Here is a 21,180-nt window from a genome sequence, read left to right as displayed (position 1 = left end):
TAGATTGGCATACCGTATCTTCTACAAAGCAGTGATATAAGCATGAAAATGGATTATAATAACTTGAAATTCAAAGAATCTAAACAATTGCTATCTGGTAGCGAGTGGTATACCGTAAATGCATTTAGGGCGCTAAATCAGGCAATAGGTCGTTGTGTCAGACATAAAAATGATTGGGGTGCTGTACTTCTAGTAGATAAAAGGTATGTATAGATATAAATATCTAGAAATAGTCAAACTCTTAATTACATTACGATAATTTATATAGATTTGAGCAAGAACAGAACATCAACTATCTACCAAAATGGGTAAAAGCAAATGTATGTCTCAATTTTCAAAGTAAGCTATATGTATAATCTGTAGGTACTATAATAATTCACTTATGTTACAGATCAAATGTAACCAGACTTTCGATCTTGAATTAGAACTTCAAGATTTTGTAGTTTTGCAAGTTGCACGTGAAAGAGGAGAAAAAGAAGAATTGTTAGAAAATAATAAAGATTTTCTTTTAGAATAGAAATATATATAACGAGATCTAGCTGAATAAAGATATCTTTTTGATCAAAAATAATTGTCTAACAAATAATTATAATTATATACTCAAGTATTCTATTTACATGATTTTTTTAATGTTATTACATATTAGTTGTGTCTCGCTTCTCAATCATTCTTAATTGTTTTTTCTTCATTCTTTTTATTTTTGCAGTGTTCTTAATCTGAAAATGATGATACAACAAGAGTTTTAAAATATATTCAATAAATAAATGTCTGTCTTGTTATAAAAATAACATTAACATTATACTTACAACTTGAACAATTTCGCCCTTTTTTCTATTTTCCTCTGCCCTTTTTAAATTTTCTCTCCTTCGTTGCTTCTTAGCTTCCTTTTCTGCTTGCTTTTGTGCCTTAATTGCCCTTGACATCTCTTTAACGCGTTTCAGATCTTCTCTCAACTTTTGTTTCTTAGCAAAGGACTGTCGAATTCCACGTGTTTTAATTATAGAAGAAAATCTGCAAATGGACATTGCATCATTAATTTATATTTTTTTGTACTCATTTACAAAACGTTAGGAATAGTTAATTATTACTTGGTAGAAATTAAAAAAAATACATTAAATTTTTTAATATATTGATTGAAATTATATTATAATTATATATATTATGAATGGGATATTAGATAGTTCAATACTGAAGCTTTGTTGTTAAGCAAAGCTCCTTGGAAAAAAAAAAATTGAAGAAAACTAAAACTTTGAACAATAACTGAATTTTAAAATGAAGCTTCAACGTGGAGAGAGATTAGTATCAAAGGGGATTTAACAATTTCTTGCTAAAGATTGCAACTGTAATAAAATTAGGAAGAAATCGAAATCTAGCTAGATCATAATTTTTTTTCTCAAATGATAACACTTCAAGAAAACTATTGAAGAATTACGTTGTGAATAATTGTTGCTATTGAAATTGTAACTCACCTCTTTTTTTCTTCCTTCCATATCTTACCGGATTTTGGTTTACCTCGCGGAATATGTTGCCTTTCGCATTTCTCGGTACTAGGCAACATCTCTGGCGCAGTGATGCGATTTCCAACCCACTTGCAGCTTTTATAAAAAGGTACGTATGACGCACGCAATACGCTTATATCTTTCTAACCAACTTCTTCTTTGATTAATTGTTAATGGCTCGCGCCTCCAGACACCTCCAGATTGCTCCAGATATTGAATAGGAGGACGATACGGCTTCCTAACCTCTATATTCTAGAGCAGTGATGCTATTTCCAACCCGCTTACAGCCGTCGATCAGTGCGCCATTGGTCGGCAGTCTGGCGCAACTGGTAGCACACACAAGCTGTAAACTCTAATCTTTACTATCAGGTGGTATATGTACCATCATATAGTAATAATTCATTCGGAAGGTAATATTATACGCGTATATTACATATGGAGTATAGAGGGCTAATGGCAGCATGCTTTTCACTTCATTCATACAGATACATGTGTTGATGATTGAAGTCATTATTTCCTGTATGTAATTTTTAAAGGTTTGAACTACCAGAATTTTCATACAAAACAAATAACAAATTGACAGTTACAAAACTAAATACGTGTATTAAGAATAATGGAGACTTTAAAAGCATTGTCTGTATATTTAAGGCATAATCCCCGACTCGATATAAAAACTTCAGCGCTGGAGAAAGTGCTCCGTATGTAATTTTTATATATTTTTCTAAGTACCACGCGTTTATTCACTTTACAAAAGCCTCGACAGAACACTCAGAATGTACGCAGATATAACGACTACTGATGATGGCCGGGAACTCCTGTTGAAGCTACCAGATACGTTGATACAACTTGTTACTTTTGTACAAGATTCTTGCTCTGTCGTCAGTAAATGTGCTGCACAGATATTAGTAAATGTTACTGCAGATGAAGCAGGAGCTAATGCAATGTTGATTATTTCGGAGTCAAGTAATTCGACAGAGATCAAGTTTAGTAAGTCTGGTAAGTAAAATGTTAATGACATAGTAGTGCATCGATGGCAAATTCAATTAATTAACATCAATTGTATTTGTATTAAATTTTTGTTCCATCAGTCAAACTTTTGATAATCTGACGACATATTGACAATATAAGACAAGAAGAATTTGGTTATTTTATAAAAATAAAATATATAGTTACACAAATTGAGATTCTTTTCTATATATTACTAAATGGTGGCAAACAAAAATTGTAATAGATATTTTATATACTTTACTTTTGACAGATTTGACTATCCAGGAACCTAGTCAAAATTTAATAAAAGTTTGTCTAAGGTAATATATTATTAAAATATATTTGTGATAAGGCTCAATAAATTTAAAAATAATGAAAAAGAAAAAGAGCTACGAGCCAAAAAATTCGTTAAAATATATTATTTGTAAATAAAATTTGTCATATGGTTGAAATTACGTAGTTTAATTAGAAAATAGATAACATTTAAAATAGAAAAACGTTTCGACCTTTATTAGATCATTATTAATGTTACAATAATCGCAAGTTATTAACAAATGTTCGAAATTATTAAATTATAAAATTACAAAAACATAAAAAAAATATAGAAAAATAGAAAAAATATATATAAAAGTAGGTGTGCAATCTCACTCGCATAGTTGAAGATGTATTTATTTCGGACACCAGTAAGAATCCATAAAACAATGTAATTCGTCTAGTTATAAATGTAGTTTGTGAAAGCGTTTAATAATTGTTTCTTATAAAATTGTACCGATGTACGATTTATAAAATTGTCCGTTATTAGAACAATGCGATGAGAGCCAACATTCAAAGTTTAGAAATACAAAATGTTATTTTGAATTTCGAATGTTAACATCTCTTGGCTCTAACATGGGGTTAACATCATTGTAACATTGATAATAACCTAATAGAGATCGAAACGTTATCTATTTTCTAATTAAACAACATAATTTTAACAATATGACAAATTTTATTTAGCAACAATTGTATATTTTAACGAATTTTTTGACTCATAGCTCTTTTTCTTTTTCATTAATATAGTATTGTTTACTTATTGTTGTTTTATTTTATTTTTATCAAGTATTTCACATGTTATTTTTACAGGGCCATAATGGATAAATCTAATATTGTAGCAGATCTATGTTGTATGATACTTTCTAATATGACTAGACCGTTTCATCTAATAGACAGAATGATAACACTTATCGAACAAAGTGGTTATTCTTGGGATGAAATATTATCTGTATTTACTGCAAAACAATACAATACTGAAGGCAATAACTTACATTATCTTGGACCTGTCTTTTGTAATCTAAGTCGATCGCCACATATAAGAAGGTAAATTAATTATTTTTTTTTTCATTAAATTATATTGTAGATACCACGTGTTTTATCATAGGTATTTGATGGATCAACAGCGATGCGTTATTCAACGGATTTTCCCATTCACAGAATATTCTGACAGTCTTATTAGACGAGGTGGTATTGTTGGTACTTTAAAAAATTGCACTTTTGACACAGAAAATCACATGTGGTTGCTAAGCCCTAAAGTGGATTTATTATCATATCTGTTGTTACCACTTGCTGGTCCAGAAGAATTTGATGACGAAGATATGTCTAAATTGCCAATTAATTTGCAATATCTTCCTGAAACAAAAACTCGAGAGTCTGATCCAGATATAAGGCAAGTTATAGATTGACAGAGGAATGATACATGATTAATGCAAAAAGATAATAATGTTATTATTATGTTATTTCAGATTTATGCTTTTAGAAGCATTAAATCAACTCTGTGCAACAAAAGTGGCTAGAGAAATATTGAGAAAAACAAATACATATCTCATACTTAGGGAGCTTCATAAATGGGAAAAGGATAAGAAATGCTTATTGGCATGTGAAAATATCGTAGATATTTTGATAAAGTAAATACTTGCGATAATAAAATAAAATTCCACGTATAATCAATTGTAAATTTTTTTACTTAAAAGAAATTTGTATTTTTTATTACAGAACTGAAGAAGAAATCGGTTTGGATAACTTGAAGGAAGTAGAAGTTCCGTCTGAGTACACAGAGATGTTCCATAAAATGGATAAAGAGTTTATTAGCAATACATAGTGCAAAAATTTATATTATAAATACATATAATATTTTATAGGTATTGCACATACAGTGTATACATAATACTTATCTAATGAAGAAACGAACACAAAAATGGTAATTTTTATAATACATTCGATTCTTCGTATTTCTCATATTGCACTGCCCCATATTATCATTAATAATAAGCTATCAGGTCCAGCGTAGCAAACAAATATAACTTGATCTTTATCGCTTACAATAAACACTAATCTTTAAAATTATTATAAAATAATGTATATAAATAACTTTTTATTTACTGTTAATTTACGCGCTAAAATCTCTCTCAAGATGAAAACAGGTACAAATAAGTAGTTGTGTATTATTTATCAAGAAACGACTAACTGAATCACGATATGTTCGTGAATAATCCTTTTTCGATCATAGTGCGAATGGCAAGATGTTACACGAACACGTATATCATAATATTAAATATACAAGATTGTACCGTAGGAGATAACTTGGATACTTTCATCAAGGTAGATAGCCTAGTCCAGCTTCGAGACTAATCGAACTTCGTGTGCTCGATGCGTTACTGGCTCTTCTTGAGATACGATTGTTCTCGCCTGCAAAAACTGCGGCGATCTCTGCGCTTTTTTTTATGGAGAGCGCTTCGTGATGCGCTCCGGATCTCCCGTTACCGCGAGAGGAATATTTTTTGTCTCGTTCCGCACCACCAACGTAAACCAAACGGCCCTGAGTATCTCTGGCGCTGACCACGAGGACTTTCTCGCTACCGGATGATTGCTGGGATTTTCTTCCTGGACTGAAGAGATCGTAATCTAAGGCCAAGTTATCTGAACTACCGCAAGCCGGCGATAATCGATTCTGCAACGAAATTCGTAGACAAGTTTTAATATAAGTGCAAAATTAAAATAAAATGAGATTAATAATTCACATCAAATTTCTTAGATACCTTGAGCAAGTCGGTGTTACGTGATGAATTATGACTACCGGCTAGTCTCGAACCTCGGATTCTCTCGGAACTGTCCCCTCTGCTGAGCGTGCTCTCCGATGGCACGATTCCCTTCTGCCTGAGTTGCTCCAGTATAGTCGGCTGTATCGGCTTTCTTGCGCAGTAACATTTGTTGCTTTCGGAGCAACTGTCAGTGTCGCAGGCGCAAACAACCGTGTTTCCTGGTACAGGCGTAGCCTGTACCCTTCTGGATAACGAACAGTAACACTTATCCGCTGACACGCATGTACACGACTCGGAGTCGTAGCTGCATTCGCTGCAGCTCACGTATCCGCTGCTGCTCCTGTTTGCGGTGGCACCCATGCTACGATTGAGTCGTCTACCTGCATAGTTTTTTATAATTATATATCAATAAATATAAATTATATTTTATTGTCATATATATTCTTACAATAATATTTTATTATTATTATTATGTTCTCATTGCATGTTTTCATCAGTATTTATTGGTTTATTATTATTATATTGGTTTCATATAGAAACAAGGAGGCTATCAAAGGTCTAGAGACATAATTAAAAGGTAAGATTTGAATTTTAATTATAATAATTGATAATTATATTAAATGAATTTTAATTACAATATTTCTACATACATGTATCGCTATCTTCTGAAGTCGTGTGACCTATTCCGTTCTTGCTCGTTCTCCGCGAAGATTTTCTTCTACCGAGTCTACTCGCCAGTATACGATTTCGGTGATTATTTCTGACGTCACATGACGAACTACTGCCAAAGCTATCATTCAATCTCCTAGCCGGGAATATCACGGAGGTAAACTCCGTAGGACCACCTTTCAGTCTCGAGACCGATCTCTTTATGGCCCTGCCTAATAAACAAGATCGACGGCTTGATCTTCGTCTTTGTGGTCTCCGTCGTCTCTTCATAATACTGGCCGATCTCTGATATAATTCATCTTGCGTTAAAGTTGCGGCTAGTTTCAGTAAGAACTCCTTGTAGAGCGGCTTTAGATCGTTAAACGACATACCTTCCGGATCTGAGAAATTATAAAAATTAGCTCTAAATTCTTTTCAAAATAATTATAGATCTAAATTCCATTCTTTTTATTTAATTAGATTATTAACGTACTTTACATTACAGATTATTACCTATTATGGCTGCCAAAATGTCATCTACACTAGTCAAGCCCTCCTGATTCCTGAATTCGTCAAATAATTCCGTGAATCCAAGCGGAGTACCTCCTTTGATGTTATTGGTTCTTCGAGTGCTTCCGGAAGTCAGGAAACTGCCTCTCCTAGGTAACTCAACCCTCGTCATCAGGTCTCCTCTATCTACGTCTACGTCGCTCTGCGATCTCTTCAATGCGTTCTCCTGCAGGATCCTGTTCGCGTTCTCCGAGTGGCTGACGGGTGGCTCGCTGCCTGCTCTGCTTCGTCTTCTCACCCGAGGACGATTGCACTCCGACGTACTCAACAAATAATCAGGCTCCAATGATTCTTTTCTCAACGGTTTATCCATGGTGACGGTTCGATTGATTCTTTTGCTGGAATGCGTCCTCTCCGGGTCCCTCGAGCGTCTCTGTTGGTTTATCGTACCATCCGAATGTTCGTGATGCGACTGATAGTGTCCATTATTCTTCATGTTCTTTGCGAAGAAGATGTCCTCCTGACAACATCTTGTCTGACTGTTTCTGTTGTTCTTACCCGTGTAAATGTCCTCCGTACCGAGACTGTAGATCTTATCGGGATCTTCAATTTGCGGAGTGTAAATTTTTTTTTCCTTCTTTTTGCCAACTATCTCGTAAGCAGAGTTTATCTCGTTCTTCCTTTCGATTTTATTGACTTTATCGTATATCAAAACGCTGTCAGTTCCGGAAGAATACAATTCACAATTCCTGGCATTCGCTCGATTCAAATCGTACGATCCATAATTTCTTCCATAAATGTTATCTTTCGTATCTGCTGATTCTCTCCTCAGATTATTCCGTTTGTGTAGTTTCTCGTATTTGTTCGACTGTCTCTCATAAATTCCATTCGTGTCGTCATCAGGAGCACTGTAAATTTTATCAAGCTTGCTAGATTCTATCTCGATTCTCAAGGAATTCTGATCTTTAGCGGAAAACATTTTATTCTTCGAATTTTGTAGCTCCTCGTTTCTAAACAATATGATGTCTCGATTGTTCGGTCCCAGATTGCTCTTCTCGTTCTTGGCATTGTCTCGCCTCCTTCCGCGCGCCTCAAGGATGTCTTCCGCTTTCACGTCGGAATTCTTCTTTTTCCTACGTGGTATTTTCTGCAAGCTAGGCTTCCCGCCTTCGTCCTCAGTAACGGAGCTGCTCACGGAAGTCTTCTTGGTTCTGGGTGGTCTCACAGGATGTGGTGCGGTTGGTCTCGGTGGCGGAGGTAGCATGCAACTGATCCTACTGCTGAGACTAGGCTCTCGAACGCTGGAGACAACGGAGGCCAAACTGACGCATCCGACACCATTCGTGTGACGAGGTCGTCGTCGGTTCGCGTCCAGATCGGCGAGAAGAGCGCGATATAACGTGGCCGCGGCTGCTATCGCGTCCTCCTCGCATTCACAAGCGAACGCGTGGCACTCTAAGAGCCTGGCGGCTCCAGGTCGTCGCATTACTACGGCGAAGATTGGGGGATAGAATTCCACTTCATTCTTCAAACCGCGCATTGTTCTAAGAATAGGACCAAGATTAAAAATCTACTTCAGATATTTGATCTTTAAAATATGAATATATTCTAAACATTATAATGTATTGGGTTAGAGGAAAAGTTCTACGGTTTTGTGTTAACTCAAAATTATATATATAATATCTTTGTCAAAATAAACCAAATTTAAATTTAAAAAAGGTTTTAAAGCTTGAAATCTCTGCTTTCAAAAGGTTTCTATAATTTTTTAATTTATATGAATTTGGTCATTTTTACATGTAGAAAACTACATGTTGAAAAAAGGGAATTTTTTTTCTCACTTTGTGGGTCCGTCATGTATCAAAAAAAATTGCGAAAATTTTTGACTCTCTAACGTGAAAAAAAGCTTAAAGTTTTTCCTAAAAATTTGTTTTCAAACAATGTTCCTACGATTTTTTGTTTCTGAATTATTCGCGGGTTAAGTAAAGAAACATTTTGATTTTAATTGCTCATAACTCCGTTAAAAATCATTATACCGCAATTAAAAAGTCAGATTCTTAAAACTGAAACTTTACTCTATCGAATGGTATAATCGTACAATTTTTAGTTAATAAAATACCGCAGAATTTTCCCTCCAACCCAATAATAAGCAATAAATCTTTAAGTTTCAAAGGATCAATTATAACAATACATTATGGTACATATTATTAATTATAATAATATTCACACCTGTAGAGATCGGCGTGCTTGTCTTCCATCGTTTGTCCTTGATCCTGATCGCCAACCAGAGGTAAGAAGGCGTGGTGCACATCGCCCGAAGGTATTCTCTTGCATCGAAGCCGCAACGCACTCCATACCGCTATTCTGCGGAAAGGATTGTTTTTTTCGCAGACCTCGCTCGTACGAAACGTTAGTCCGCGCCTGGAGACCTCCAGCTCGGCCCTCACGCATCCTTCTATGCGTTCCAATAGCTGACGAAGAGGTTCCTGAAGACCCCGCACGCTCGCCACGCGTCCACCGACTGGGGCAGCTCCCATGTATTTTACCTGTGTGTGAAAAAAAGTGCGAAATATTTTAATTATTCCAAAAAACATATAATTTTATTACAATAGAAAAAGAAAAGCTCAGAAAAAATAATACGGCCAACTGCATGGACATATATCCGCATTTATCATCTGAAATATGCATTTTAATTTGCTTATTGAGAATAAGAAGTTAATGAAATTTAATAAGAAGTTAATAACGTTCTTTACTAAAAAAAAAAATTTTATTTAAACTACATTTTATTCAAACTACATTGTGAGAAACTGACGTGTTCATGTATAAAAATAGCGTTTGACAAAAAGAGCGCGCATTCTTTTTGCGTGTCTGAAAGCAGCGGAAACCTGTTTTGCACGATGGGCAATATCGAAGATAAACAGGTGAAATCGTTAAACGGGAATTTTATTGCACAATTTGAACATTTTTAAACTCTAGTCTCTGAGGAATTTTTTATTGCGTCGTCGCTTATTTATTTGCTGCTGCTTCAATATTTATCCTCGAATATATATTAATAAACATTATAATTACATGGGCTGAAAAGTTTCGGAATTTTTCAATAGGTGGCGCCACTAGAAAATGAACATAGTAAAAATAGATGTAAAATGGCTGTAATTCTTCTGTAAGCCAATAAACTACATTATCTATCTACTCATTTCGAGAGGCTCATCCACATCTATCACTAGTTTATGTATGAAGTTTCATGACATTTCGTCCATTCGTTTACAAGCTACAGTTCATGGTATAAAGACAAGGGTATGCTCGTTTCAGACCACTACGCATTCCCACCACTTTGCCGTATTTTGTCCAAGCTTACGTCATACTCGTGTAGAGTTGGCACTGAACTATATATATACACTGGAATAGGCATCGAGGAAAATTCGTGGCCGTTTTGATCAGCCGCCATTTTGGTTTGGTCAGATGATTGAGCGAATCAGAAACGTTCGCGCGCGCGTTGCGATCGATGTATTGATCGATGTATAGAAATCTATATGGACATGAATGGTATATAAACAAAAATGTCACTTCATATTCAATAAAATAACTTTAATAACACTTCATATTCTACATCGTTAACACATATGCAGGAATTGATATATTTAATAAAAAATTCTTACCAATGAAATGAAATGCCCTTTTTACTTCCCTGCTTACATCCCAGGCACACAGCATTTCATGTTGATGCTTTGTATAGACACACGATTTTATAATCCTTCAAAAATAACCTCACACACGATAATCTTGCTGACATTTTGCACACAGAAATAAAGAATTTACGTCTGCTAAACAACTCTCGTAAGTGCGCATGAGCATCTGAAAGCTTCTAATTCGTTGAAGCATCTAACCAAGCCAAAATGGCGGCTGATCAAAAACGGCCACGATTTTCTATGCTTCACAACGGAGATGCCCATTCCAGTGTATATATAGTTCAGTGGTTTCTACGTGTTTTCCGACAGGCGCGCTCGGATCAGTTCTTCTATACAGCACTTTTCCGACACCACGTGTTTCGAGCCCATCTTTTTCATGGCCGACCGTTTGAGCTTGATCTCCTAAGAATCTCCTAATAAGAATTACTCCGTGCTTTATAGTCTTTATACCATGCTACAGTTGTTTTGAGTGACGCTACTTTCGGCTTCGTAAAAAAATGGAAGAACAGGAATATCGCGTCTTGATCAAACATCGTTTTTTGATGGGAAAAGCATCTGAACAATCATCGCAATGGTTGCAGAAATGTTATTCCACATCTGCTCCTTCGAGAACAACAGTTTATCGGTGGTTTAGTGAATTTGAAATGGATCGTACAAACACCGAAGAGGCTACGAATGCGGAAATCGTAAAGCAAGTGTATCGAATCGTTTTGAGTGATTGTAAAATGAAGTTGCACGAGTTAGCTGAGGTCGTAGACATCTCAAAAGAACAGGCGCGATACATTTTGCACGATATTTTGAAGATGAAAACGCTATCGGCACAATGGGTGCCGCGTTTGCTGACCGTCGACCAAAAACAGCAGCGTGTTGATTATTCAACGGCCGGTTTGGCGTTGTTGCAGCGTAATCGAGCGGACTATTTTCGATATTTTGCGACGATGAATGAAACGTGGATCCATTACCAAACGCCTGAGTTCAATAGGCAGTCTGCAGAGTGGCTGGAAAGCCACGAAAGCCGACCAAGGTGGCCAAAATACCAACGCTCGGCCGGGAAGTTTATGGTCTCCGTTTTTTGGGATGTGCATGGCATGATCTTCATCGATTTCCTGCCGAAGGGAAGAACAGTTACGGGAGAGTATTATGCAGCGTTATTGGACAAACTGAACGATGCAATAAAGAAAAAACGGCCCCATCCCGATATGATTAAGAAAAAAGTTCTGTACCATCACTATAACGTACCGTCACACACGTCCTTGAAAGCGATGGCCAAATTGGACCAATTCGAATTGGTTGCTCACCCACCGTATTGTCCAGACTTGGCCCCCAGCGACAATTATATGTTCTCAAACCTCAAGCTGTGGCTCCAGGGAAAGATATTCAGATCGATTGAGGAAGTCATCGCGAAAATCAAGGAGTATTTCGAAGGCTTGGGCGTTTCGTACTACAGAAAGGGCATCGAAATGTTGGAAAATCGCTATACCAAGTGTATCGCCCTCAAAGGCAACTATGTTGAGGAATAAATATAATAAAATTCTGTATAAAGGACTCTTGTTAATAAATAAATTTAAAAATGAATAAAGGGCATAAGAGTCAAACATTAAATCTAATCTTATATGTCAAATTTTTAAAAAAATTTATTACGAAGATAAAATAGAAGATTGATGTTCTTAACAATATAATATAATATTGACATTATTGAATAAATATAACTTTTCCCAAAAAACGCTTGTTTTCATTAAAAATCCCGGAACTTTTCAGCCCATGTAGTATATCTCGTAATGTACATAAAATTTGAATCGTCTTTACATAGGATTAAAAAATAATGTTAGATTTTGTTATAGAATTATAACATAAATATCTACAAGATGAAATTCAAGATACAAGTTATGTAGAGGGAGGTGTGATTTGGAAAAAAATAGTGTTCCTATAATATTATTATAGGAGCACTAGAAAAAAAAAATAGTTAATGTTTTTGACTGCAACAAACTGCCGTCGGGTTGTTCTGATCAAATGTCACGCCTAAACGGATCCTCTCATCGGATTCTCTGATGTAACTGTATTGATTGATCAGTAGCTTCTTTCGTGAACTCCGCTCAAAGTGTGTGAAGCGAGGCGAAACAATGCGGCGGAGCCCATAAAACGGGATATCGTGTTGGCGCGGCGATAAAGAATCCGCATACCGGCGTAACAACTGAAGGAGAATTTTTCAGCGCTCCGAATAGTTTATGGAAGTCCGTCACGCTTTGCGAATCGTGAACGGAATGAAAGTGACGATTAAAAATTCCGGATCGACGCCCCGAGGAAAGTTGGTGGACTTTTCGCGACCCTTTTCCGCGAATCAGGACACGTACGCGAAAGAATAGCAATTGTAATATTGCAACATGTTATATGCATGTTGAATGTAGATCAGATCGAATTTTTATGTATGAAAGTACTCAAGGTCTCTTGGAGAATGCATTAATTAACTGTATTCTAATTATAAGATTCTGCAACGTAATTGACTATTTATAAATCTATTGTAACATTGTATTTATACTATTATAATTTCTAAATTATAAGGCTTACTGCAAATCTATTTGTAATATGAAATATTATGAAAACGTTTTCTTCGCTTATTAAAAGTATTTTTATATCGCGCATTACAGTCTATTAAGAAACCTTAATTAAAGTGATATTATCAGTTAAATAAACGTACTAATGTATGAATTAATTAACATGTCAAAAAAATTAATTCTGCTGTGCAAGACCGATTAAACTTCAAAGGATTTGATACCATCTCTCTTTTAAGTTAGATATAAAAGATCTCGGAGATATATAATTTGCTTTCTCTCCTAATTTTTACAATTCTATCTATCTATCTGTATATATAGTATACATTGCTCTTTAAAAGATCACTGAACGATTCTTTCCTTTCTAACGAGCAACCAGCTCGCGAGTAATTATACGTCGATCTCAATTTTATTTCTGACACGGAATCATCACGATTGTTAGGGTGATTCTAAGCGAGATTCCTGAGGTGGAAAATGGATACTATCCGACGTGCTTCTTTTCACGAAGCTTTTCACCAATTTCAAGTCTGAGATCTTCGATGAAGAATCGAATGAAGAACGAAACCTGTAAGACGACTTGGATTTTTGAGATGAAATGAGAAAAGCGAATTGGCGAATAAACTATTATAATTAATTGTAATCGAGAAAGAGATGCATATATTAGAATGTATTTTTGCTCAAAGGAGAAACTAGATCCAAATGCATCTATTTTTCGTGCGTTTCTCGATTCCTATATTTTATTTTCTTCAGATTAATATTTCTTTAAGTGTTTCAACGTTTTCTTTTCGCGAAATGTTGCAGTTGCTTTAATTTCGACTCTGAAATGTAAAATTAAGCGCGCCCGCGAGGTCACGTTCACTGACGAAGTAGGTGAATCTTTCATCGCGATAACTACACGGAAAGAACGATTTTGCTGAAATATTAAAAAATGTTACTAGATACAAATTTGAAAATAATGTTGTTGGAACATTAAAATAATCTTATAGATAACTCAAGCATGATGAGAGTAATGTTATCAAAATTTTTATATTCTAGCAATTAGTTGAGCATTCAACATAATGATTTTGATAATTCGACAAAATCATTTTCTGATTTGTATCCGGCTGAAATCTTAGTAGATACTTCAGATCACTAAATTGCTTTTTCTTTGCAGAATCCCTTAGAGAGCGGAAACGAAACGATCACGTTCGGCTACGCCGATTTGCGAGACTTTTCGAATGAGAGAGGACGTGTGCAACATAATTAACATAAGTGAAAATGCAGGCGCACACGTTCCCGCTATGTATGTACGATTTAATCTCCGCGAGATTCCCGAACCTGAATCCCCCGACGATGCTCAAGCAAAAGTGGCATGCGGGCCTCTCTCGCAAATGCTCCACGTGCATAATTATTTGTGTCATTACCGGCAAGATTGCAGCGGCACATTCACCGGGCGTTCCACTTTCGGCCTCCACCGAGGCGAACATCGCCTCGATACGTGCATGGACCGCACTGTTCACCCTCTTCTGTTCCTCGTTCGCATCGTTGTGGTTGCTCGGGATCACGACCGACAATCCGGCGTACCACCCTCCCAACATCGAACTGCAGATGGATCTGTGATTTAATAGAGATTTATTAATAAGAAATAAGAAAGGGGAGTAGCGTAAGACGTCTTATGCTCTAATTGAGCAAATATATTGGGTTGCGGGGAAAGTTCTGCGGTTTTTGTTAGCTCAAAATTATACTATATACAATGTCTTTGTCAAAAATGAATGAAATTTAAATTTAAGAAAAAGATTTTCAAGCTTGAAATCTCTACTTTCAAAAGATTTTATTTAATTTTTTAATTCATGTGAATCTGATAATTTTTGTATACAGAAAACTACAAACTGAAAAAAGGGAAATTTTTCTTCTCACTTTGTGAGTCCGTCATGTACCAAAAAAGAATTTGCAAAGAATTTCAACTATAACGTGAAAGTTTAAAGTTTTCCCTAAAAATTTGTTTTTACAAAATGCTCCTGTATATGATTTTTTATTCCTGAGTTATTTGCGAATTAACTAAAAAAACATTTTGATTTTAATTATTCATAACTCCATTAAAAATCATTGTACTGCAATTAAAAACTTTGTTGTATCGAATGATATAATTTGTTAAATGTATAATATACAATTTTGAGCTAATAAAATACCGCAAAACTTTTCCTCCAATCCAGTACACGGAGAAAACAATTTTGCTGATGTATTTGAAAATTTGACTAGATTTAAAAATAATTTCGTTGAACCATTAAAATAATTATGTAGAAAACTCAAACATAAAGCTGCAAAAAAATTTGACATTCTGCACTGAAAGAAATGTCTTTGCTTTTTATGCTTCTATATAATATTCATATATAATCACATATTATCATAATTATGATTATGCCTCCGGACAAGACCCATCGGCATAATTATGATCGAACTTCACTTGGTAAGTTCGTTTGATCTATAAATTATTACTTACTGCTATAATATTAATATAACAGTTCTATCAACAAACATGTATAGTTAATATCAAAATTAACTACAATGTTTATAGTTATTATAATTAATTATTATCTTAAAAATTGAATGCAATTATTATAATTTAACTATTACATTCAGTTTTAGAATAATCATATTTTATATGCAACCATCTTAATAAGCATCCTACGTAATTATTTTGTAACACAACAAAATTATTTTCAGATTTGTATTTAGCTAATCTTTTAGATATTTCAACAAAACTGTTCTTTCCGAGTGATTAAACTTTTTATTAAAGATAAAAAACAAAAAAAATTGTAAGATTAATGTTATTTCCTTATGCGTTAAAACTGATCAAATGTAATTACAATAAAATTTATTATAATAAATTTGATTTACCTGGAGTCTTCAAATAGTGCGTCGATCTGCGCTTTGCTCCTGAGGGAACATTCCGATGGTGGTCCACCCAATCGAAATCCATCCTCGTAGTGAGATATCCCTAAAGTCGACATGTTTTATTTGAACGTTTCGCAATCCGTTCGAGATGCGTGCATTTGCAAATGGTTTTTCTATTGTGTTATCTGACGTCATTCGTTCTGAAAAGAAAATGCACTTTATTATTAACGTTGACCTCAATTAGAAGAGAATTATTATAGCTGTGGTGACATAACTGCGGACGCTATTTTTTTTTTATCGATCGTATCTATAGTATAAGAACTCCGTACGTGGTGATTATCGCTTGTTCTAACAACCTTGTGGAAGTTAGTCAAGGTTTCTCGAATGACCCGAATACGCGATACTAATGATTTCAAAGAAAAAGTTCTTAGGACCACACACACGCACAGGTCCTTCGGCTTTCATCGCATGTAGCATTCGCGGCGCTCATTACCGCAGCGACGCGACGTCGCGGTGCGTTAAATTTATGCGAGTACTAGGCGATGCGTGAATAATTAAAATCGCGCAGGACCGGGTTAACCTCGATGCTTCCACACACACGAGATATGTACGAGCAACGGTAAAAGTGATCAGAGATCGGGACAAAAGGAAAATGTGAATAATAAGCTCATGATCATCGATGCGTGACAAACGGTTGATTGCGGCTGCAGCGTTTTGAATGTGTTTGCACGTGATATCGCGATTATGTAAAAGTTACGAATGATGTACTGGTCAATGTATTAAGCGATAAAAGTTTTTTTTTATTGCATATAAATGCAAATTAAAGTACCAAAGAATACTTTACTCCTTTGCGTTGAATCGATAGCAAGGTCCCGTAAATTAGAAATTGTAAAAACTGTTATTCACGAGAATATATATATATATATATGTATATAGAAAAATTGCGTGTTTATCCCCTGCCACGGATTTCACCGGCAATTGAAATTGTACGCATTTCTTCATTAAGGTAGTATGCGCGGTGTTTTTTAATAACTCTCGAGAAAACGGTGCTGTCGTCCGAGTGCGAAGTCAGTTTCAACGAATTCACAAAATATTCATTACAGTTTTTAAAATGATTTTCTCCTTGTAGAAGAGCATAGTGATCATATTTTATTTATATCTTGTATTATCTCGCACGAAATGCTAGAGATCTGAGTTCAACTACCGGCTGAGGTAATATTTTTCGCAATAAATTTATTTACAAATTTCCAGCATATATATTAAGATTTTTTAAACAGATTCCTATTGAGTATCAAAATTTAATTGTGATATTATTTTAATAGACGCGTTTTTAAGTCCAGTAAAATTTCGGCGCTCAGTTCAAAATGATTACAAATATATATGTTATGTACGTAATGTATATACAGGATCACTTTTATTATTTAATTTTTCACGAAGTGACGACAAATGACGAACAATTTGCTTTTCTTCTGGTCATTGCAAATATAATAAATTCAACGATTATTGTTAACGTTTTACTCTCTTCTATGCAACTTATATGTAACTGAAGAAGACTACTGTTATAAGTCGAAATTGATTTCGATAATTTTAATATATCGATACATTAAATTTTATTAATTTTTATAATAACCTTTGTTTTGCTCGTCTTTGGCCTGATTTTTGTTACATTCTTCAAATTTGATACAATATACAATGTAATTAATAATATTAATTAATACATAATTAATACAATTTATAATAAATTAAATGTATTCACATTTAATAATTAAGCATAGATGAAGGACGATTATAGAGTCAAATCATAAAATGAAAATAATAAAGCGGTTATAACATTAAGTATGTAATAAAATTTTTTAAAAATACATCGAACTAACACTTAAAACTAAAACAATATGTATTTAGCCGCTTATGACATAAATTTTTTTATTAAATTTATGTCATAAGCTGCTAAATATATTGTTTTAGTTTTAAGTTTTAGTTCGATGTATTTTAAAAAAATTTTATTATTATACATACTTAATGTTATAACCGTTTTATTATTTTCATTTTATGATTTGTCTCTAATCGTCCTTCATCTATGGTTAATTATTATTTTTACATAAAGAGTCCTTTATTTTCTAATTTATTCGTTTTTTACATTTAATACACAAAAAGTTAACATTTTAGACTGCTATGCAAAAGTTTCAAATTGTAAATTTTATATTATTGAAAAGATGTACTTTTGTGATGAAAATATCAGTCGCACGTGCAAAGCTAGCTGTTGTGCGATGTCTATACGACTGCTCACAGTTAGGCTTTACAGTTATGGACCAGCTGGATGTGGCGGTCCGGTCGGTAGCCGAAAGGTGTCAATGTTGAAGACTGGGCTCTGAGATTACGCACGCAACCTGGAATAACTGTCAATGCATGCCCCTCTCGTGAATCTAAACGCGTGCTGACCTCACGTGCTGACCGTTCGCGATCGTTATACGATGGAATTTACTACTAAACAGTGTTGTAATTGCGATTGGTCACAGTTGATCGGAGCAACGGCATCGATGGTATTTAAAAAGAAAAAAAAAAAAAAGAAGAAACTGCGTTACGATAATAATTAGTAGCGGAATAATTAACAGAATGGTTAACAGGGCTTGCAACCGCATGCAACGCCTTATTTAATCGAAACGGAAGTTTTCTCTCCGCGCTCTACTCATCGCAAATAGCATCGGACATTCAATTTTCGCTTTATATGGCTTAAAATGTGCGTTGCCACTCATTATGTCGTGAGATCGCTTGTGAGGAGAGACTGCCTCCTTGCTCATCGCCTGAAGCCGACCCTAAATAATAACCGCAGGTGAGCTTCTTGATGCCGGTGACCCAGTTTTCAGTTAGCACGCTATCGTAATCACTGCAGCAGCACGAATCTACTTGATTGACGTTATTAACAGTCTATGACTGCGCATTGAGTTGGGATGACGTTTGAAAAATTAGATGAGATAATTACAAAAGCGCTGCGCGAGGATGCGAGATTCGCAGGCGAAAACATTGGCGGAATCACAGGGCGGACGGGAAAATATCGCGCAGGAAATAAAATCTTATAATCCCCATCTGCCCGGAGAGACACGTCCATCCGTTTTTCTCGAGAGCGTAGCTCCTTGTTTTCATAACTGTCGGGAGCTTTCGCGACATGTTTGAGGCAACGGTATTAAGGTCGGCGAACAGATTACGGCATCACGTGTCAGTGCGTCAGTCGTAGACGAGAGCTGGCTGATATATAAGCGCTCGACTTTGATGCGTGTGCGTCGTTCAACTTGCAATTACCAGATTCACGGTTCGTTTCCCGCCTGCATCTGCTTTAATGGATATCGAACCGGCCGATAATCACATGCGCGAGATACATCTCGGTACATCATCTCGCTCCGATCGCCAGAGGATCATTTTCTTAGCGGTTTTAAAGAGGCACGACGACGGTTCCGGGAATTTTAGAAAGAGAGAAAGAGAGAGAAACTCAGTAATTATCGAGCGCAGCTGGAGATTTCATTTATTCGGAACACGCATGTATAGCGGTTGTTGATGATAAAGTTTTAATCAAATTCTAGAATCGTGTTCCGTCACGCGTAATAATTTAATTATCGTCACAGTATTTATGTTGGAATTAAGATTTGCACATCCACGAAGTACTGTTGCGTGTCAGATACTATTTAAATATTTCGAGTGAAAATGAGATCTTTCTTTCTGTGACAAAATTTATGTCACAAAACGACATTATTGACTGATCGTCCGCATATACCTGTTCGTTCCTCGTCAATCGTCACGTGTGCTCCGAGATGCTCAACCATCCGATAGCGCTACCGCTCTTCACACAGGTCTCGATCGTTCGCACTGTCATATCACTATCAGGTACAGAAATCTATCACGAGAATTAGCGATCCTGGGTCATTTGCGAGAACACGCCACACTACGGTAAGCTTCACTCATGATCGCTCGTCGATCCATCTGCTCTGGATGATCTTCGATGTGGATCCTTCGCCTTGCATTCGGCGACCTTGGCCGCGGCGAGTCGATCTGGATGGCCGTCGACGTGAAACTGCCGGGGATGTTCCGCAGAAGAGGCCTGAGTTCCTCTAGCTAGTGAGTCGGCGCCTTCGCGCCGCGGAACGAATAGCAGGAGAGGGATGAAGATCGGCGCAGAGAGAAAGAGAGAGAGAGAGAGAGAGAGAGAGAAGCGGGAGGCCTTCTCCCGATGTGCTCTCGGCCAGCACCGGTTACTCTCTCGTTGGATATCCGGAAATCTCACTAATGATCCCGCTGATAAAATAGACTGACACGCCCACGATATTGTACTTTTACCGGATAAGACGCTTTCTTCCCTCGCCATTACGTCCTCTATTATCTAAAGAGGTGTAGCTTCGCGGAGAAATTTTCGCGCACCGCTTTAAAGAGGCGTCTATAAATTCATTCAGCTACCGTGGTTTCTGTAATTCGGAGTAATTAGATCGATGAAATTTACTGCACTGAAAAAAGTATACTAGACGTTAATAAATATTTGTTTAAATAGTATTGGGAGTACAAATTAGTTCGGTCCGTTTTCCAAAAGATAGAAAACCGCCTCCAACGACGAGTCAGATTTTCGAGATGGAATTCGAAAATTGCCTGAGAGATGGGAAAAAGTAGTAGCCAGCGATGGACGATACTTTAATTAATCTGTTCATTCATTTTGTTTTGAAATAAATGCATTTTTGAACACAAAAAACGAACCGAACTAATTTGTACACCTAATACTAATTAAACTAAATGTAAACATGTATATTGTATACAAGAACCATTAATTTGATTTCACCATTCTTTTTTATTGAATGTATAAATAATGTTTATTTACTGTAAGTAAATAGGTAAAATGTTAAGTGTACTATTGAAAAAATATGTATTGAGGTTTAATAACAGTTTTCTTCTCGGTATAATAAAAATAAACGTAACATGTAATCTTGTCAGGAATATTTCCTTCTTCGTCCATAGCGTATTCTGTTTGCAGGTTTTTTTGAATAAAAAAATACCAATATTTATCTAGTATTCTAATTAACATTTTCCTATCGCAGATTTTATTTAATTTTATCTTAATTTCTTTATTTTACTTGCATTTATAATACATGTAACAACCGATATGCTTAACTATTTTCTTAGGCGTATATATTTTCTTTTTTGTCCTAAAACAGGTGATGAAAAATGATAAAATCAGCTATAAAAAAATTTTTTTAAAGATAAACAAGATGGAAAATGGTAAGATAAGCGATTGAAAAATCGGTAACTTTATGTGAACAATATTACATATCGCGAGTGTATCGCGGCTGGCCGATATCCAACTGGTTCTGAGATGGGTTAG

At 35.5% G+C, this 21,180-nt stretch overlaps 4 protein-coding genes across 4 annotated transcripts in view; 2 read left to right on the top strand and 2 right to left on the bottom strand.

Annotated features, from left to right (window-relative positions):
* LOC108774822 (Fanconi anemia group J protein homolog) overlaps positions 1–527 on the top strand; it is a 47,572-nt gene extending 47,045 nt beyond the window's left edge. The window contains exons 14-16 of the mRNA XM_018541030.1: positions 4–203; positions 269–320; positions 392–527. Coding sequence (XP_018396532.1) covers positions 4–203; positions 269–320; positions 392–517 — 378 coding nt within the window. The 3' untranslated portion in view covers positions 518–527. The remainder of the gene's footprint in view (positions 1–3; positions 204–268; positions 321–391) is intronic.
* A 108-nt stretch (positions 528–635) lies between these two features.
* On the bottom strand, positions 636–1,765 carry LOC108774860 (coiled-coil domain-containing protein 86). The gene is made up of 3 exons (XM_018541068.1): positions 1,470–1,765; positions 807–1,011; positions 636–716 (listed from the first exon to the last, which is right to left on the bottom strand). The coding sequence occupies exons 1-3, from the start codon at positions 1,556–1,558 to the stop codon at positions 636–638; spliced, it is 375 nt and encodes a 124-aa protein (XP_018396570.1). The 5' UTR covers positions 1,559–1,765.
* Positions 1,766–2,030: 265 nt separating this feature from the next.
* Positions 2,031–4,764, top strand: LOC108774846 (protein HGH1 homolog). The gene is made up of 7 exons (XM_018541054.1): positions 2,031–2,197; positions 2,283–2,495; positions 2,758–2,806; positions 3,609–3,842; positions 3,904–4,188; positions 4,265–4,426; positions 4,515–4,764. Exons 1-7 carry the CDS (start codon positions 2,113–2,115, stop codon positions 4,618–4,620), a joined length of 1,134 nt encoding a protein of 377 aa, XP_018396556.1. The 5' UTR covers positions 2,031–2,112; the 3' UTR covers positions 4,621–4,764.
* A 351-nt stretch (positions 4,765–5,115) lies between these two features.
* Positions 5,116–15,940, bottom strand: LOC108774855 (uncharacterized). Its single transcript, XM_018541064.1, has 7 exons — positions 15,828–15,940; positions 14,354–14,543; positions 8,945–9,261; positions 6,722–8,262; positions 6,211–6,609; positions 5,558–5,940; positions 5,116–5,469 (listed from the first exon to the last, which is right to left on the bottom strand). Exons 1-7 carry the CDS (start codon positions 15,938–15,940, stop codon positions 5,116–5,118), a joined length of 3,297 nt encoding a protein of 1,098 aa, XP_018396566.1.
* Positions 15,941–21,180: the final 5,240 nt, after the last annotated feature.

Source organism: Cyphomyrmex costatus, unplaced genomic scaffold (genome assembly GCF_001594065.2).
Source record: "Cyphomyrmex costatus isolate MS0001 unplaced genomic scaffold, Ccosl1.0 scaffold275, whole genome shotgun sequence".
In the NCBI taxonomy this organism is placed as follows: domain Eukaryota; kingdom Metazoa; phylum Arthropoda; class Insecta; order Hymenoptera; family Formicidae; genus Cyphomyrmex; species Cyphomyrmex costatus.
The sequence above is the reverse complement of the archived record's forward strand: the minus strand, read 5'-3'. Positions and strand labels throughout refer to the sequence as shown.

What these genes read in the sequence shown, in the direction of transcription:
- LOC108774846 (XM_018541054.1), top strand. Translation starts at nt 2,113, where the DNA reads ATGGAGACTTTAAAAGCATTGTCTGTATATTTAAGGCATAATCCCCGA. An exon ending in TTAATAAAAGTTTGTCTAAG is followed by an intron (nt 2,807 to 3,608) that starts GTAATATATTAT and finishes TTATTTTTACAG; the next exon opens with GGCCATAATGGATAAATCTA. An exon ending in ATCGTAGATATTTTGATAAA is followed by an intron (nt 4,427 to 4,514) that starts GTAAATACTTGC and finishes TTTTTATTACAG; the next exon opens with AACTGAAGAAGAAATCGGTT.
- LOC108774860 (XM_018541068.1), bottom strand. Translation starts at nt 1,558, where the DNA reads ATGTTGCCTAGTACCGAGAAATGCGAAAGGCAACATATTCCGCGAGGT. An exon ending in TGGAAGGAAGAAAAAAAGAG is followed by an intron (nt 1,012 to 1,469) that starts GTGAGTTACAAT and finishes GTCCATTTGCAG; the next exon opens with ATTTTCTTCTATAATTAAAA. An exon ending in AGGGCGAAATTGTTCAAGTT is followed by an intron (nt 717 to 806) that starts GTAAGTATAATG and finishes CATCATTTTCAG; the next exon opens with ATTAAGAACACTGCAAAAAT.
- LOC108774855 (XM_018541064.1), bottom strand. Translation starts at nt 15,940, where the DNA reads ATGTCGACTTTAGGGATATCTCACTACGAGGATGGATTTCGATTGGGT. An exon ending in AAGCACGCCGATCTCTACAG is followed by an intron (nt 8,263 to 8,944) that starts GTGTGAATATTA and finishes TCCTATTCTTAG; the next exon opens with AACAATGCGCGGTTTGAAGA. An exon ending in GTAACACCGACTTGCTCAAG is followed by an intron (nt 5,470 to 5,557) that starts GTATCTAAGAAA and finishes ATTTCGTTGCAG; the next exon opens with AATCGATTATCGCCGGCTTG.